Source organism: Trematomus bernacchii, unplaced genomic scaffold (genome assembly GCF_902827165.1).
Source record: "Trematomus bernacchii unplaced genomic scaffold, fTreBer1.1, whole genome shotgun sequence".
NCBI lineage: Eukaryota > Metazoa > Chordata > Actinopteri > Perciformes > Nototheniidae > Trematomus > Trematomus bernacchii.
The window spans coordinates 1,725,735-1,744,467 of NW_022987477.1; the positions used below are offsets into that span (position 1 = coordinate 1,725,735).

At 42.7% G+C, this 18,733-nt stretch overlaps 2 protein-coding genes across 2 annotated transcripts; both read left to right on the forward strand.

Moving 5' to 3' along the window:
* Nucleotides 1-2,204: 2,204 nt before the first annotated feature.
* Nucleotides 2,205-8,388, forward strand: agtr1b (angiotensin II receptor, type 1b). The gene is made up of 2 exons (XM_034149498.1): nucleotides 2,205-2,462; nucleotides 6,522-8,388. The coding sequence occupies exon 2, from the start codon at nucleotides 6,630-6,632 to the stop codon at nucleotides 7,701-7,703; it is 1,074 nt and encodes a 357-aa protein (XP_034005389.1). The 5' UTR covers nucleotides 2,205-2,462; nucleotides 6,522-6,629; the 3' UTR covers nucleotides 7,704-8,388.
* Nucleotides 8,389-8,611: 223 nt separating this feature from the next.
* Nucleotides 8,612-18,511, forward strand: cpb1 (carboxypeptidase B1 (tissue)). The gene is made up of 11 exons (XM_034149490.1): nucleotides 8,612-8,709; nucleotides 9,821-9,896; nucleotides 10,158-10,282; nucleotides 11,944-12,043; nucleotides 12,127-12,228; nucleotides 12,472-12,576; nucleotides 12,864-12,974; nucleotides 13,077-13,167; nucleotides 13,599-13,801; nucleotides 17,167-17,251; nucleotides 18,164-18,511. The coding sequence occupies exons 1-11, from the start codon at nucleotides 8,645-8,647 to the stop codon at nucleotides 18,349-18,351; spliced, it is 1,251 nt and encodes a 416-aa protein (XP_034005381.1). The 5' UTR covers nucleotides 8,612-8,644; the 3' UTR covers nucleotides 18,352-18,511.
* Nucleotides 18,512-18,733: the final 222 nt, after the last annotated feature.

Sequence of the window (18,733 nt, forward strand, 5' to 3'; positions counted from 1 at the left end):
CAACAACATCCTGTCCCTACTGAGAATTATTTGTTTTGTGGAAAATGCAGTGCAGATTCGCTGCTTCATACATAACTCTCTCCTAACTTCCTGAGAGTTCCCGAGGCTCAGATATAGATTTGTTGATAATTCTTGTGGCAGCGAGACCAAGACGATGCAAGTGATACCGTACGGGGGCTCGTTGCTGTGACAGGATACCCAACGAGATAACATTTGCCTAATGGATGATTCTTATCATTCACAGAAATTGAAGACATAATGGAGTCTGATCATAATCCCCTGGAGGTGTAAATGACTCTGTTGCTGAGCTTCAGGCAGAGAGAGATACTGACCTTCTCCCTGCAACCCTCCCTTCCTGAAAAATGACAGGTTTAAAGTAGGGGTGTAACGATAAACAAAAATCTTGGTACCAGTTTAGAACAGCGGGAGAAAAAACAAATGCATGATGGTCTGTTTCTTTTCCTTTGTTTTGGACAAAGTGTAGTGTCAATCACAAAGTTGCCAGTGAGCCAAATGCTACCTCCATCCCCTAGCAAGAGTGCTAGGGGATGGAGGTAGCATTTGGCTCACTGGCAACTTTGTAAAATACAAAACAAAATAATAATTAGCGGGTATAAGAAGTTGGACTTTTGTCCCAGTGATATCTTTTTGGGGCAGCAGTAGCTCAGTCTGCAGGGACTCGGCTTGGGAACCGAAGGGTCGCCGGTTCAAGTCCCGAGTGTAGACTGGTTAGCCTCCACTGCTATCCTTAAGCAAGACGCCAAACCCTCAAATGCTCCTGGGTGCAGGAATAGTGCATGTCTATAGTTCATGATTGTGCGTATTTAAAAAATGTGATCCTAATATTTGCAGTCAAATGTATTTCCTCAACCTACAATGGTGGAACATAACGAACACACCGTCCTTTTTGTTGCTTATCGGAAACCCATAGGCAGGTTTTCTAGCTCCTGAGTTACCATGCTTACCATAGTGTGACTGCATGCACTCCAATCAGCTAATTGTGCTAACCTTGAAACTTGTTGCTAATAGCATACGTATAAAAGTTATCAGGGAGATTGTGTGCTTGTGAAATACTGTGTAACCAATGAACAGTGATACCCAAATTAAGATGGCCCGAATACACCTACCTTTACTAGAATAAAAACATAAGAGCATTTTCATGTCATGTATTTTCAGAAAAGTTTTCCACGTTTTTCCTTTTGACCCCGTGTGACCGATATTCAGCTCAGTAAATGTGGGTCCGTCACACCTGAGTGGGTGAAAGCCACCAAACAGGACCTCTACTCATCACTAAGTGTTTGGTTCTCCTTTCTTTCCTTGTTTGTCTTCTACCCAGGTGATGGCTTTCTTTACCGTCAACACCGTGGACACAGAAACTGAGGGGGATTTAGAGAAGACAGCCACACCGACTCATCCATCACTATCCATGAGGCGGAGAGGTGAGGATGTGACCCACTTCTCAACACTTGTCAACACCTTGGGAAACAGAAGAATGGTGAGAAAGATATATCTTTAGCGCCAAGGAGTGTGTGTGATGGATGTTGCTAAAAATAGAAATCTTACATTACACAATGTCAGGCTTCAAATTCCTCCCTTTCACACCAATCACCAAACTCTTTTATCGCACCTCTTTGGAGTACAGTTTTACCAAGAATTGATCATCCCTCACACACTGAAACAATGCCAGCTTGACTAGTGGAGCTGGGTCACCGTGACATACCTTCACAACAATACATCCAACTCAACAAACGTTTGACAAACAACAACTGTCCGGCTCCACCACGCCAATCTCCCCTCTCTCCAAGCCCCTCTCTCCAGGCCAAGGGCCAACTTGTGGCGGCTATTAATACAGCGTGTCAGCGACAGGTCTAATCACAATCAAAAGCCCTTTCATGCTGTGCAAAGGACAACAGACGAGGGATGAGAAGAGCAGAAGAAGAAGGGAGGTGGTTGAGATATTAAAGTTTAACCAAAGTGCTGCGTGGTTAATTACACGGTAATGCTAAATTAAACGCCCTCGAAAGATTATGCAACAGGCCCCAGATTTGGCACTTTAATCAGCTCTACCTGTCAGATAATATCATATGAAAGACAGAGCGAGTGATTAAAAGCAGACATTAAGGAGAGAGGGTGGTGCTCGGGGAGTAGAGAGGAGGAGGGGTGGTATTGTGTAACATCTTGTGTGTGTGGTTGTTTGTGTGTGCGCACGGAGAGATGGGCCAGGACAATCTGACGATGTAATTCATTCATCATTGCAGTGTGTGTGTGTGTGAGAGAGAGAGAGAGAGAGAGTTGGGGGGGGGGTGTGTGAGTGTGTTTGTGTGTCAGACGGTATTCCTGCTCGTCTCGCTCCACCAGTTAAGTTAAATCAGAGGCAGCCTCTGGCACACCGCGGTGGTCTCTCTATCTCTGCGTCCGTCCCGCTCCGAAAGCATCGACAGCTTCCTGATTCAGCACCACAGGTAAGAGCTCACATTACCTCACCCTCAAGAAGATGTTTGAACAACTTTTTAAACACATTTTTAAGTCTTTAAACTCTTGAAATGTGACTTTTTGTTATAGCTTCTCTCTCAGATTGTAGGGGTTTCCTATATTCTGTTATAATAGCCCTTTTGTTGAGAATTGCTGATATAACCTCGTAAATCCGCACACGAACAAATGCATGGAACAAAACGTCATACTATATTTTTTCACTGGCTTGATCTGTGTCACATGTTTGTCCAACTTGTTCATGTGAAAGTCCTGTGTGTGCAGAGCCTTTTAAACAAATCCTGCAGCACTGTGGCTGGTAGAAAAGTCCAGAAGTTCATGTTTTTAAGACTATTCGAAAGAGAAGGATGGAGTCCTTGGTGAAGTTTACTTTGTCTCATTTCCCCATAGAGGACTTCCTGATAAACAGTAGCTGTTCGCTCACTTTATGAAGAATTTAATCTGGAGGTAGAGAGGAAAATGAGGAGATGGTGGAGAAAACGGTGGAAAAGCAGGGGGAAGAAAAACAGTTGAGGTTTTAATGATCAGCCTTGGGGCTAACCATAGAAGAAGAAATAGAGTTATACTGCAGAATGGATGTTAGGAAAGGAGTCGTGGCTGCTCAACACCAGGGTCTTAAACCATAGGCTTTGTATAGGTTCTTACTTTCCCCACTTACTGTATGTTCGAGATAAATGTTCCTCTTGAGAGGCAGTACACATGTTATTTAATATGACCTCCGGTTGTAGAGAACAAACTATCTCCATGATTGAAAATAAACTGGAGATGAAAGGATTTATCATTTGTCATTTTATGTCAACGCCGGCAGCGTGTTTCCTAAAATACAGTACAGGAAGTGAGGTTAAAGTTTGTGCTGTTGAATTGTGGAAGGCACATCAAAGCGCAGTTTTTGTAAACAGATAAATACAGACATGGTTACTGATGCCAATGCTTCCATTAGCCCGTCTCTGGGAAGAATAAGTCAAGTCCTCATTTAGACCATGGGCACTGGCACTGTCACTGTCACTCACACACACGCGCTTAATCACAATGTTATGCTTTCCTCTGAACATATTTGTTTAAAAAAACGTCAAGTTTGTTTGATTGATGCAATTTCATCTGGCACTATCAAATGTAAGAGTTACTTACAGAGAGTTTGTCAAGTTACCTACTTTAAAAAACTCTTCATCTGAAGTGAGACGCCGTAAAAGATGAGACAGAGGAGGAAGTGAGTTGTAAGAGGATACGTTCAAGATGCACTAAACCCATAGTATCACTCTACATTAAGCACATTAGTCTTACAGTAGATTGCCACTTGTTGGTGGTGGGTAGCTACTGTAGGAATAAACGGATATTCTTGAACATATTCAAAGACGGAGCAGGGCGTACTTTTATTAGTTATTTTATTAGAGGTGTGTATGTTGTCTGTTTTTGTTTTTAAAACTAACTAATCTGCAAACTAAATCTACATACGGGTACAAATAAAGAACCTGAACCTAAAGAGACTGGATATCAAGCAGCACATCGCCCATTTTTAAAGCGTTGTTTACCTATCACTCCTGAAACGCGAGGATGATCACAAGGTGGGTGGCGGAGGTGATGTGTTCCCATTTAAAATGAACCTCCCTTCATAATGGGTCGAGATAAATCATTAACTCCATCAAGAAGACATTTTAGTGGCTCTCTCTATGGGCAGCCAGATGGTGGTGCTCATTCCTCAGATAGCTCTGTTGATGGGAACTCCATCCAGTTCAACTCTGCTGTGGTTTAAGCTTTTTAAAGAAATTCCCATGATTCCAGAAATGGGGTTGCGTTCAAATACCCAGAGATAGGATTAGAAATAGAATGTCGCTCACGTAGTATTCATAGAGGAGCAAGAATTGTCCCCAGATGTTATTGTACTATGTGTTTGCAAACAGTCCATTGTCTTCTTGTGGGAGGATGCAGCTTGTCCCATGTGAAGTAGCTGTTTACCTTCCTGTCGGCGGTCACCCGGGGTTTATGGCTGTCATTCAGTAATGTGCCATCTCACTCCCGAGGCTGGAGCTCACGAAATCACCTGCGTCCGACTCACCTTCTGTCCGTGCCACCTCACCTTTATGACCGGGGCTCACTTACATATATAGGCCGCAATAACTTTCAGCCTTGTTTATATACACTCCCCACACACGTCCCCTCGCCATCATGGAAAAATACTGCCGTTTAACATGCCAGCATTTCCAGTTATGGTAAAAGGTATGTGGTTCCCATTTGTGGTCATGAAAACTCTTCGTGAAAACAATATTTAAAACTCTTAACTGCAGAATTGTCACATGAAAACACATGTACAGTATGGTGTGCAATGACTGCTTTACCTACTTCTACGCACAGATATTTCATTACTCTGTTGCCCTTGGCTCTTACACGTCTTCCAAACTCACAATCCCCACATCTGCAAATGATAGGGTGGTTGCTTTAGTTCACGCAGGGGTTTTCAAAGACTTCATCCCTCTGAATCCAGCTGGAAAATGAGGAGATCTCGGACGGAGAGATAAAATACTTCTCTGGTCTCAGACTGTCTTAACGCCAGCCTTAGGGCAATATGAATGCAGATGAGGACGGATTTATAAAGTGCGTTCAAATATTAGTGCTGGATCTGTAACAGAAACAGCAGCAACTGGATGGCATGTTTTTTCAAATATGTTTTATAATTTCCAACATGATGTCAATTTATGTTTATCAAGGATCCCCATTAGCTTTTGCTAAGCTACTCTTCCTGGGGTCCGACACTTAAAACAATTCAACAATAATACAACGACATTCAAGACATAATTCCTGACATCATTAACATCACCAATATCATCAACAATTTCCAACATCAACAACAATCTCATCCACTTTCAATATCAATCTCAGCCAAGGATGAGTGCACAAGACACCCACCAGTACAAAGCATGAGATCAAATTCAATTCAATTCGGGTTCACAGCTCACAAGAGTAAAAACCTTGAAGCTTGAATGCCATCTTGTGGCAAGACGTCAGCTTTTTAAAAAAAGTGAAATTCCTAATCTGAGGATTTCCACATTTATTGTGACAATTCTCATCTGTATTAAAGAAAAAAAGGTCTGTTTTATATTCTAAAAATACGTTTTTCTATCTGTATTTTTAAGCGTCTGAGTTCCAAATTCAGTTTTTCCCCCGAGCATCTGTGTGGTTTTAATGCTACCACAAACATGTTGTCATGTAATTAGTAACATAATTGTGCCGCTATAGTCATAGAATATGAGGATTATGCTAATATTACTTCATCAGGGCCACTAATGACACTCACTAAGCCGTTAAACATAAAGAGAGGATTTGTTTTTATTCCTGTTTCACATTCTGCTGGTACAAATGAAGCAAAAACTAGCCCCGAGGCAAATTTCTCCCCAGCGCGCAGGTTTGATTTTCTCACAGAGCAAAGTTTCCACAGAGCCGAATCCCTGCTGTCCTGTTTGTTTAGGTGTGTGCTGATTAGAATTTCTCATGCTGGGTACAATGTATCTCCGCACACCGAGGGTTTGAAACGTGACATGTCTTTTACAGTGACTGGAGCCTCAACCCCCTCTTTGTACCTCAGTGTTTTTAATGGCGCTGGTATCCAAGCTTGCACTCTGCCATGCACTCTTCATTAACACAGGTCGTAACACGAGGCATAAACGTTCTCCTTCCGGGTCTGACGGTCCACCCAGATGGACGGGCCATTTCATAAACACTGTACTGTTTTACTGTTGCCGTTCATTAGCCCGGAGACAGTTTAAAGGAGGGCAGAATGCAGACTGTCTGATTAATGATGTACAAAGGGCATTTTTGGAATATTGAATAACATACAACATCTGTTTTTCATGGCTCCTTATTTCACAGAAATAACATCAAGCGTCAGGATGGCTTTAATGTGCAGGTCTTTAATGAGCTGGTGTAGGGTGAGCACTTTCATTGGTGCTTGTGTGGATTAGCGTTTATGGAGCGTGCCAGCAGTAATGACGGCTCTTCCAATAGACTGCCTGTGACATTTTTGTGTTTTTCTTTTATAGGACTCGCTGAGGCCCTCGCCCAAGGCCTGTATCAGTCACCACAGACGCCCCCTGCCGTCAGGGCCCCTCTGTTTAAAAAGTCCCAGGATCTGGCACTAAAAAGGGAAAATGAAGAATATAACAGCAGACTTAGCTCTGACATGCGGCATGTCTGGAAGCCATACATTCATCTTCACCCTGATACCCATCGTCTACGGCTGTAACTTTGTCATCGGCATCGTGGGGAACAGTATGGTTGTGGCTGTGATCTACTCCTACATGAAGCTCAAGACGGTGGCCAACATATTGGTGCTCAATCTCGCAATTTCTGACCTCATGTTCCTCATCACACTGCCCATGTGGGCCACCTACACCGCCACAGGCTACAACTGGCCCTTTGGGGGATTCCTGTGCAAGGCCAGTGCCGGGCTGGCGACCTTTAACCTCTACACCAGCATCTTCATCCTCACGGCGCTCAGCATCGACCGCTACCTCGCCATCGTCCACCCGATGCGATCACGCATGCTGCGCACCGTAGTGTACGCTCGCATCACCTGTGTGGTGATCTGGCTCTTCGCCTTTCTGCTCAGTGTTCCCACGGCGCTGACCAGGGACGTCCACGACTTCACAAACCACAGCAAAGTGTGTGGCATTCTGCATCCTACGGAAAGGTCCTTGAGTATACAAGAGGCCCTGCTGGCCATCAGCCTGATGAAGAGCCTGCTGGGCTTCCTGGTGCCCTTCATCATCATCATCACGTGTTACTGCCTCATTGGCCGGGCGCTGGTGGGGGCGAGACACATCCAGAAGAGCTCCCGTTCCCGCGACGACGAGGTACTGCGCATGCTCGCTGCCGCTGTCCTGGCCTTCTTCCTGTGCTGGATGCCCCATCAGGTGTTTCACTTGATGCAGGTAATCAGCCAGCTGACCCTGGTGGAGAACTGCACCATCCTGGAGATCATCGACACCGCCATACCCTTCACCAACTGCTTCGCCTTCTTCAACAGCTGCGTTAACCCCATCGTGTACGGCTTTGTCGGGCACAACTTCCGCAAAAACTTACTGCGTCTGCTGCGCTGCTCGCCCAGCGTCTCCACCGCGCAGCACCCCAGCATCAGCTCCAAGATGAGCGCCCTCTCTTTCCGGGCATCCGAAGCACTGAGCCTCACGTCCAAAAGCAAGTCCTCCTCTGACGTTAAGTGACAAAACGAAAAGAAAGTGGGTTCAAGTTCGCTTTCCCCCGCTCTTCTGGTCTGTGGTTAAGGGGCCGGGGATGGAGACGTTCCATGCTTCTCCAACCCCAACTGTATTCAAAAGCACTGAACCATGCAGAATGCTTTCAATGTTGTATTCATGTCCCTCTGTAAGACATTTACTACTCGTCACATGTCACACAACACTCAAATGCTTCTCTATAAGCCTGTAAAACAAATGACACAGAAATCCAGGCATTAACTCTTTGAAGGCTAGAAAAGACTATACATAATTACAGATGGCTTATCCCATTATTTATATAAGATATGCATGCATTGCAACATTCTGTGTGCTCAGCAGGTTCACACGTTGGAGCAGTGATCAAGAGCTCAGCAAAGATGCAAAAGCTTAGAAAGAATAACCACCTTGCATACTCTGCCAGTAGCTGTGTATGGAACCATTGGTGTACACAAATGTGATGTAAGTTTGATTACATACTGATTATGATAACTAAGTGTTTGCATAATGCTGAGATGTAGTCTATAGCTTGGGAGAAACATGCTGTATAAAAACACAAACATTCCAGGCAGCGTGATCATTGTCAATTTATTTTGGTGGTTGTCTTTGTGGTATTTAAACATGTTGAGTGTACAGTTTGTGAATATATGAATAAAATGAAAAAAAATCCACAGTACTCAGTTGTTGTTTTTCATTTCTAAACTAAGTATTTAGTAGGAATTCAATTCAAGTAACCCCCTAATCAGCATCTATTAATGATTGACTGTGCGTGGTGCGGGCCCTCGTTCCTCCACGTAGCTCCTAACAGCAACAGGTGGCTTTTTTTGGGGAGGACGTGCGACCTGGCTTCATCACAGATGGGGATTGGTGGATTGGCGGCAGGTCGGGGATATAAAATGCTGTGAAGCGACCTGTTCAACTTCACTGACAACATGAAGGTCCTCCTGCTTCTCGGATTGGTGGCTTTTGCCTTGGCTGACAACACTCGCTTCGAGGGGTAAATCTCTAGTGTTTTTTAAAGACAGAATATACTTGATGTCAGTTATGTGTTACACTATTGCTGTAAAAGGCTTATATGACAGTGCTAATCATGCCTTTCCATTAATCACGATGGCATACTGTCACGACCTGCTTTATAAGAGGATTTTAGCTAATCTCAACAAAGTAATGTATAGACTCAATTATTTTTGAAAGGGTGCAAATTTTGGCCATTGGTAAAACATTAGATTTTTTATATTGACAGGGTGTCCGCGGGGTCTTAAAAAGTATTGAAAGTTGATAAATCAATTTAAGGAAAATTAAGGCTATTAAAAAGTATTAAACGGCATTTTCCAAGGTATTACATTTTGTAGCTAGTTTCCAATAAGTATATAAATTGTCCAAAGAGGTATTCTACAGTTTGCCTGAATGTAATCATTGCGTAGGTGTGTAGTGTGATTCTGTGTAGTTTATTTATGGCGTCCCGTTGGATTTGACGTCATCTGAACAGGACATTGCACGCTCACTGCTTGATAGCGCGCGAAGGTCCGTTTACGCCGGTTGTTAAACAACATCGTTATGGGGAAATCCAAGTCTGCGTCCAAATGGTTGGAAGATAAGGAGGAAGGACAATCAATACTGTATATAGTCAATGTGAGGTAAAGTGTGTCGCCAAGGTAACCGGTTAAAACTCAAAGTGGCGATGAGGTCTTAAAATGTATGGAAAGGGTCTTAGAAAAGGTCTTAAAAGGTTTTACATTTGACTTCAGGATTCCTGCATATACCCTGATTTAAGAACGTTTTTTGCACGCTATGACATATGCATTTACCCCAAAGACACTTGAGCAGTTTTGTTTAAACAAGTAACCCTTAAAGTGCTTTAAGGCCTCCCAGAAACCCTTGGAGTAGCTTCACGCAGGAGCAATTCAATGAACACAAACCATTTAGTGACATTTTTTGAAAATAGAAAGTGATTATGTGAAAAAACTCATATAAACGCTTAAAGTGCCAGTTAATAAACCACTTACCAACAACCTCGCTCATTCTTTTGGAAGGCCATTACCTTTTAGTTTCTACAGGTACAGTGAATCACATCTATGTATTTATTTCTCTCCCTTTTTGATCTACAGAGAGAAAGTCTTCCGTCTGAAGCCCGTGCTTGACGAACATGTGACCCTCATTAAGGACCTGGCTAACAGCATCGAGGTGCACTTCCTCTCACACACCTCACACCACTATCTTTACTCACTGCAGGGGTTTAATTGGTTTTATAATGGCGCAAGAGGCTAAAGTGGACCTATTTTTGTGTCAATTCCACTTAAATCAAATACTGTCTGCCTTTAATGTGCCTTTACGATAAGAATGTCTTTCAATTTATCACAGTTGGTCAAAAGAAAGACTGAATGTTCGATCTTTTATCTGAATATCTCAACATACTCAAGTGTTTGACTTTGGCGCCATCTGCAGGTGGACTTCTGGAGGCCCGAGAACGCCGAGCTGGTGACCATCGACATCGATGTGGACATCCATGTTCCTGCCATGTACCTGGACATCGTGTCCACCATCCTGCACCAGAACGACATGGAGCACGAGTAGGTCACCGGATAGAGATGCAAAATACATTCATATCTGATTTCCATTGGACGCATGTTTTAAAGGTCCCCTATTATACTGTTTTTCATCCATATATTACAGGTCTCAGATATATACAGAACATGTCTCTGATTGGCTGAAACACCAAACAGATCATTGCAGCATCCCATAATCCCCTCTGTTTCAGCCCTGTTTCAAAAGTGCTGATTCTCTGTCTGTTACTTTAGATGAAAATAAGGAGCCCCTCCCCACGCCCCTCTGAGAGAGATTTGGTTACAAAGAACTCAATGGTGCTCTAGGAGGAGATTCAGGTGATAAGGTGTCTTACACAAGACAAAACATCGTTATGACATCATAAAGTGGCCAAAATCTGATCAGCTCATTTTCAGACAGGTTTTTATAGAAATGGATCAGGACAAAAAGAGAGAGAATCTTTGTTCCTGAAACTTTCAGAGTCTCTTTACACAGAGGGGACACATGTTGATGTAGAAGAGACATGAAGAAGAGGGGACACATGTTGATGTAGAAGAGACATGAAGAAGAGGGGACACATGTTGATGAAGAAGAGACATGAAGAAGAGGGGACACATGTTGATGTAGAAGAGACATGAAGAAGAGGGGACACATGTTGATGTAGAAGAGACATGAAGAAGAGGGGACACATGTTGATGTAGAAGAGACATGAAGAAGAGGGGACACATGTTGATGTAGAAGAGACATGAAGAAGAGGGGACACATGTTGATGTAGAAGAGACATGAAGAAGAGGGGACACATGTTGATGTAGAAGAGACATGAAGAAGAGGGGACACATGTTTATGTAGAAGAGACATGAAGAAGAGGGGACACATGTTGATGTAGAAGAGACATGAAGAAGAGGGGACACATGTTGATGTAGAAGAGACATGAAGAAGAGGGGACACATGTTTATGTAGAAGAGACATGAAGAAGAGGGGACACATGTTGATGTAGAAGAGACATGAAGAAGAGGGGACACATGTTGATGAAGAAGAGACATAGAGAAGAGGGGACACATGTTGATGTAGAAGAGACATGAAGAAGAGGGGACACATGTTGATGTCGAAGAGACATGAAGAAGAGGGGACACATGTTGATGAAGAAGAGACATGAAGAAGAGGGGACACATGTTGATGTAGAAGAGACATGAAGAAGAGGGGACACATGTTGATGAAGAAGAGGGGACACATGTTGATGTAGAAGAGACATGAAGAAGAGGGGACACATGTTGATGTAGAAGAGACATGAAGAAGAGGGGACACATGTTGATGTAGAAGAGACATGAAGAAGAGGGGACACATGTTGATGTAGAAGAGACATGAAGAAGAGTGGACACATGTTGATGTAGAAGAGACATGAAGAAGAGGGGACACATGTTGATGTAGAAGAGACATGAAGAAGAGGGGACACATGTTGATGTAGAAGAGACATGAAGAAGAGGGGACACATGTTGATGTAGAAGAGACATGAAGAAGAGGGGACACATGTTGATGTAGAAGAGACATGAAGAAGAGTGGACACATGTTGATGTAGAAGAGACATGAAGAAGAGGGGACACATGTTGATGTAGAAGAGACATGAACAAGTGGATTTTGCATAATAGGTGACCTTAAACACATTGTATTTTTACTTATCCCCCTTCAGGGTCCTGATTGAGGATCTTCAGTCTGCTATTGAAGGCCAGATCGACAACAGACCTTCTCCCAGAACCCACAGCTACACCAAGTACAACAGCTTTGACAAAGTACGAGGACAAAAGGATCAATCGTCCCAATCTCCACCACAACTAGACTTCCTGTTCTTATTTGCTTCCTCTTTTGATTTCAGGTCCAGTCCTGGATCAACTCCATGGCCTCCTCCAACTCTGATCTGATCAGCAAGCAGACGATTGGAAACAGCTACGAGGGACGTCCCATGACCCTCCTCAAGGTATTTCAGGACTTATCTGTTATATAAGATAAGTCTGATATAACGAAAGATGAATGTAGTGTGCCAAGATATGAGTTATATATTATTCGTACATTATATAAAGTTTAGGGATGTATCAAGCTTGATAGCATTTCAAATTCAATGCCTACAAATAAATACAATTTTTTTAAAAAAAGGCTATTTTACAGGAACACATATCCTGTGTGTTAGAAAATGTCTAACCATTACTTTTAACACCAACAGCTCGGTAAGAAGTCCAGCTCCGTCAAGCCCGCTATCTTCATGGATTGTGGTATCCACGCTAGAGAGTGGATCTCTCCTGCTTTCTGCCAGTGGTTCGTCAAGGAGGTAAGGAGGACACCTGGACACACTATTGTGTACTACTTTCTTGCACCATTTTACATCTTCTTATATCATGAACATATTGTATGTTGCATTGATGGAGGACTTAAAGGTCACCTATTATGCAAAATCCACTTCTTTTTTTTTATCTGAGACCTATAATATATTGATGAAAAAGAGTATAATAGGAGCCCTTTAATGTCTTTTATTGTTATCATCTATGGTGTAGCTATTATGCATATGTCAATAAAGCTTCTGAATCTTGGATAACAGCATATATTTGTTCCACTCAGGCTCTGTCCACCTACGGCAGTGACTCTCAGATGACCAGCCTGCTGAACGAGATGGACGTCTATGTGCTGCCCGTCTTGAACGTCGATGGCTACGACTACACCCACAAGAGCGTAAGTTCCAAATCCATTCTGCCTTGTTTATCTTAAATAATTCCCGAATTTGTAAACTGCTTGTTCAACTAATTTATCTGTGTCCTCTGGTGGGCAATTTAGAACAGGATGTGGAGGAAGACTCGCTCCAGGATATCCGGAACCAGCTGCATCGGTGCCGATCCCAACAGGAACTTCAACGCTGGCTGGTGCAGTAAGTGTAGCAAATACATGGATATACTGTCTCTTAAAAGAGGCACTCATGTGACTTAAGTTTATATTTCATAACATAAGGTTAAAGGGTGTTTGTGGAACAGATTTATTTTTAAATGGCCGAAATCTAAGCACCACAGGCCAAGATATTTTGAATTGAAGCACCACACACTCAATACCTTTGAATCCTACATTTCCCATAATGCAACTCGGGAGAATCTTTCTTAAGAAACACCCACGTCTTTCAAATTCACAATTTCTAACGCAGTCATTTTGTTATAAATATGTGACACACCCTGATGACATCACTATGACATCATCAGAGTCACATAAGACACTAACCAACAGGCTGTAGAGTACTTCTCACGTATGTATAAACTGTCTAATTGTTGAAATAGTAGAATAAATGTCCACATGTCATTTCTTTCACAGCCGTTGGAGCCTCCAGCAACCCCTGCAGCGACACCTACTGCGGGTCCAAAGCCGAGTCTGAGATCGAGGCCAAGAACGTGGCCGACTTCATCCGCAGGAACAAGTCCACCATCAAGGCGTACATCACGGTGCACTCCTACTCCCAGCTGCTGCTCTTCCCCTACGCCTACACCTTCGAGCTGGCTGCCACCCACAGCGAGCTGGTGAGTCTTCATCTGCTTGAACTTCTCTGCAGAGCTTGAACTGCTTCTGTCATCCTGGTTATTTGAAAAGCATCACTTACTGATGGCAGTGATACTGATTGATGAAGTTGTTTGGCTTACTCTGCGTCATTTACTTAGAGTACGCCGAACCGCCAAACCTCAGATGGATACCGTGTCGCTCTTCATTTTCATAGTTTCCAACCTCCATCTGCTCATACACACAATCTGTACTTCATAATGCTTCACTGCTGAATAAGGATTGACTATATTTACATGCTTGGTCAGTCTCTATAATTATCCATCATGATAGTGTCACATGCATCGCTGTAGTGCGGCAGCCTTTGTGTATGCAGTCTCTAGGAAAGGTGTGCATCCAATAGAGATCAGACAAACTTTTAGAAGTAAAGTTATGTATATTAATATTGACAACAAGTTATATATTACTTTATGTTACATCTATACACTCAATAGATGCAGACTATGCATTAAAACATGTATTTATGACCAGGATTTCCAGGAAGGTCTTAAAAAGAAAACATCATATCAAAAGAACAACAGGTGTTGTATGATATGATTATAATAGAAAATGTTTATTATACATCTTGTAAGGTGTTTCCAAAAGCTTAAAGAGTACATGTTCAGGTGTATATCAGTATGTAGTGTCTCTACTTTAAAGAGTCCTCTCCTGCTGATGTTCAGGTGTATATCAGTATGTAGTGTCTCTACTTTAAAGAGTCCTCTCCTGCTGATGTTCAGGTGTATATCAGTATGTAGTGTCTCTACTTTAAAGAGTCCTCTCCTGCTGATGTTCAGGTGTATATCAGTATGTAGTGTCTCTACTTTAAAGAGTCCTCTCCTGCTGATGTTCAGGTGTATATCAGTATGTAGTGTCTCTACTTTAAAGAGTCCTCTCCTGCTGATGTTCAGGTGTATATCAGTATGTAGTGGCTCTACTTTAAAGAGTCCTCTCCTGCTGATGTTCAGGTGTATATCAGTATGTAGTGTCTCTACTTTAAAGAGTCCTCTCCTGCTGATGTTCAGGTGTATATCAGTATGTAGTGTCTCTACTTTAAAGAGTCCTCTCCTGCTGATGTTCAGGTGTATATCAGTATGTAGTGGCTCTACTTTAAAGAGTCCTCTCCTGCTGATGTTCAGGTGTATATCAGTGTGTAGTGTCTCTACTTTAAAGAGTCCTCTCCTGCTGATGTTCAGGTGTATATCAGTATGTAGTGTCTCTACTTTAAAGAGTCCTCTCCTGCTGATGTTCAGGTGTATATCAGTGTGTAGTGTCTCTACTTTAAAGAGTCCTCTCCTGCTGATGTTCAGGTGTATATCAGTATGTAGTGTCTCTACTTTAAAGAGTCCTCTCCTGCTGATGTTCAGGTGTATATCAGTATGTAGTGTCTCTACTTTAAAGAGTCCTCTCCTGCTGATGTTCAGGTGTATATCAGTATGTAGTTTCTCTACTTTAAAGAGTCCTCTCCTGCTGATGTTCAGGTGTATATCAGTATGTAGTGTCTCTACTTTAAAGAGTCCTCTCCTGCTGATGTTCAGGTGTATATCAGTATGTAGTGTCTCTACTTTAAAGAGTCCTCTCCTGCTGATGTTCAGGTGTATATCAGTGTGTAGTGTCTCTACTTTAAAGAGTCCTCTCCTGCTGATGTTCAGGTGTATATCAGTATGTAGTGTCTCTACTTTAAAGAGTCCTCTCCTGCTGATGTTCAGGTGTATATCAGTATGTAGTGTCTCTACTTTAAAGAGTCCTCTCCTGCTGATGTTCAGGTGTATATCAGTATGTAGTTTCTCTACTTTAAAGAGTCCTCTCCTGCTGATGTTCAGGTGTATATCAGTATGTAGTGTCTCTACTTTAAAGAGTCCTCTCCTGCTGATGTTCAGGTGTATATCAGTATGTAGTGTCTCTACTTTAAAGAGTCCTCTCCTGCTGATGTTCAGGTTAGAGATGTCCCGCCCCTTTAGCCGATCACGTACAATGTGTTGGAGAGCTAGCCAATAGAAGCGCACATGTTACATAGAGATGTGACTATGTTCTGAAAGTAAACAAAGGAGACCAATGGAGGCATTTAGGGAGGGGGGGAGCCTTAACCATTTACATGCACCAAAAACAATATAACACACTACAAAAAGCATAATAGGGCCTCTTTAAGCAAGGATATAAGTGAATCCATTCTGACTCTCACCTAAAGGCCACACTTAGCTGCTGCAAATCACCCCTCCCCGCACACATGCCTGGTTCTCATGGCTCTTTTAGCTCTCACTGGGGTATACAGTTAACACTCACACCCCTGCTCCAGCTCTCACACTATCACAAGTCTCTGCCTCTCTCTCATAACTTAAAGCTCTCTTCTGACACTTCACAGAACAAAGGAACTCCGGGGATCTGTCATAACTCATCTGTTCCTCCAGAGATATCATTTCCTGCCTGGGCATTTCTCTGGGGGTTTCATTTCCTGTTCAAACTCACCGGAGCTTTTTACTATTTTCTGTAATATCCGAAAACGTGTATTTTTTTATCAAGACATGGATAGTGGATGCTGGAGGGCAAGAAAACATATATTTACTGTTCTTATACCAGCTGTATTTTAATAGTTGTTTGGTCCTTTATTAGATCAATCATTCCACTTAAATCTGGACCTTTAATTGTAATTGTGGAGGCGTGTGGCGCAGTGGATAGAGCCTTGGTGTTGGGATCAGGGGGTCACAGGTTCAAACCCCACTGCAGTTAGCATGTCGTTGTGTCCCTGAGACACTTCACCCCAAATTGCTCCTGTGCGGATTGTTCACAGTATTGAGTATGTAAGTCGCTTTGGATAAAAGTGTCTAACAAGTGACATGTAAAAAAAAAAATGTAATGTAAGGAAAAAATATATGAAACGTACTTTTGCTCAACGTATTTTCTGCTTAACCAATCCAACTTTATTTATAGCACATTTAAAAACAACAGAGTTGACCAAAGTGCTGTGCATCAATACATATATAGAAAAGCAGCATAATTACATTTAGACAAAACCGATAGGACAAAAATAAACTAATGTAAAAGCACGAGACAATAAAACCATCCTTATAGCCACAGACTGAAAACCCTCATGCATGATGTCAAAACATTTTAAAACACAACAAAATAGTAAATAGAAAACCCCAATTTAGAACCACAGACCGATACGTCTCATACGTGGTCTGCCAAAGCACGGGAGAACAAGTAGTTACATATGTTCCATGTGATCTGATGCTGTCTGAGTGTAGTTCAGAGCTTTATCAAAGTATTCAGCAACATATTAGGTTAATATCTAAGCTTTTAAACCTTCTGATGATCTTTTTTAAACATCTGTTCCTTCTCTGTGTTGTAGATGAAGGTTGCTGAGGGAGCTTCTGCGGCTCTGCGCAGTCTGTACGGGACGCGCTACACCAGCGGACCTGCTGCTGCAACCATCTGTAAGTCCTGCACACACACCAGCTGCATGTTGTATTAAAACACATCCTAACCTGGAACCCCTTACTGTTATTTATAAATGACCTCACTGACCCTGACACTGACGCGGAGAGAGAGTCCCATACTTCTCTTTCTTCCGGTTTCATATTGACCAATACTCTGTGTATCAAATCAAATCTAATCAAGGTTTATTTATATAGCACATTTTATAAACGATTTTTGGTCGAGCCAAAGTGCTGTACATGCAATCAAATCACTTTACTGCGATAGCAAACAGAAGACAATCATTTACAACAGCAAATATAAAAATCAAATACAGGGAAAAGTCAGGAGTCGTGCTCCGCTCTAACTAGAAGGCCAGAGAGAAGAAGTGAGTTTTTAGTGATGATTTAAAAACCCCTAGGGTCTGGGCCGACCTCACATGGAGGGGCAGACTGTTCCAGAGCCTGGGGCCAGCTGCTGCGAAGGCTCGGTGCCCTCGGGTTTTGAGCCTGGTCTTGGGCACTACCAGCAGCAGCTGGTCAGCAGACCTTAAAGCTCTGGCTGGGGTGTAGCGCTGGAGGAGTTCTGCTATATAAGCCGGAGCCAGCACATTTAGTGCTAAGAAAACAAATAATTCTACTCAATGTGAATTATTTTTGTATTCCTGCTACCTGTGACTTTGTGATGTGAGTTATTTATTGTATTGTATTTATTATTTTATTTATTTGTATTATTATAATTGTTTCTGTGACCATGAAATAATGGGGATTAGGGGATGGGTATTTTTCTTTCCTTTAGCAGACAAATTGTTCTGTGCTTTGTTTAATGTGCTGAAAGTGCCATGTCTGCAAGCAACCAAATAAAAAGATTTTGAAAACACATCCTAAATCATCATCCCTCTAAATAATCCCCTTTTCTGTGTCTGCCCTCAGACCCCGCTGCCGGCGGCTCTGACGACTGGGCCTACGACCTGGGAGTGAAGTATTCCTACACCTTCGAGTTGCGCGACACCGGTCGTTACGGCTTCCTGCTGCCCGAGTCTCAGATCAAGCCCACATGCGAGGAGACCATGCTGGCCGTCAAGTACATCGCCGCCTACGTGCAGAAGAACCTCTATTAGAGCGGGACCCCTGCCAAGAAGCAGCAGCCCCCAACCCTGCAACCTCTCAGCCATCCCCAGCCTGTATCCATGGATACGGCCACCTCCCGCCATGTTTCCTCGCTGTGCCTGACAGAATGTCAAGATGAGTGCAAACAATAAAATCAATGATCCATTCCCACATGCTGAATCCATTTTTTTTATGTGTGTGTATGATTATATAGGGTCTGATGAAAGAGGAAATTGTATTTATGGTGAGTAAAATAATGCTTTGCAGCCCATCAATGGCAAGAAAAACTACAATTTGCTCAATCATGGACCTCTTAAGAGACCACATGTTAACATTTCAAACCATCCAGTATGTTGCACACAAGAAGCCAAACCATTGTCTGGTCCAATGTGT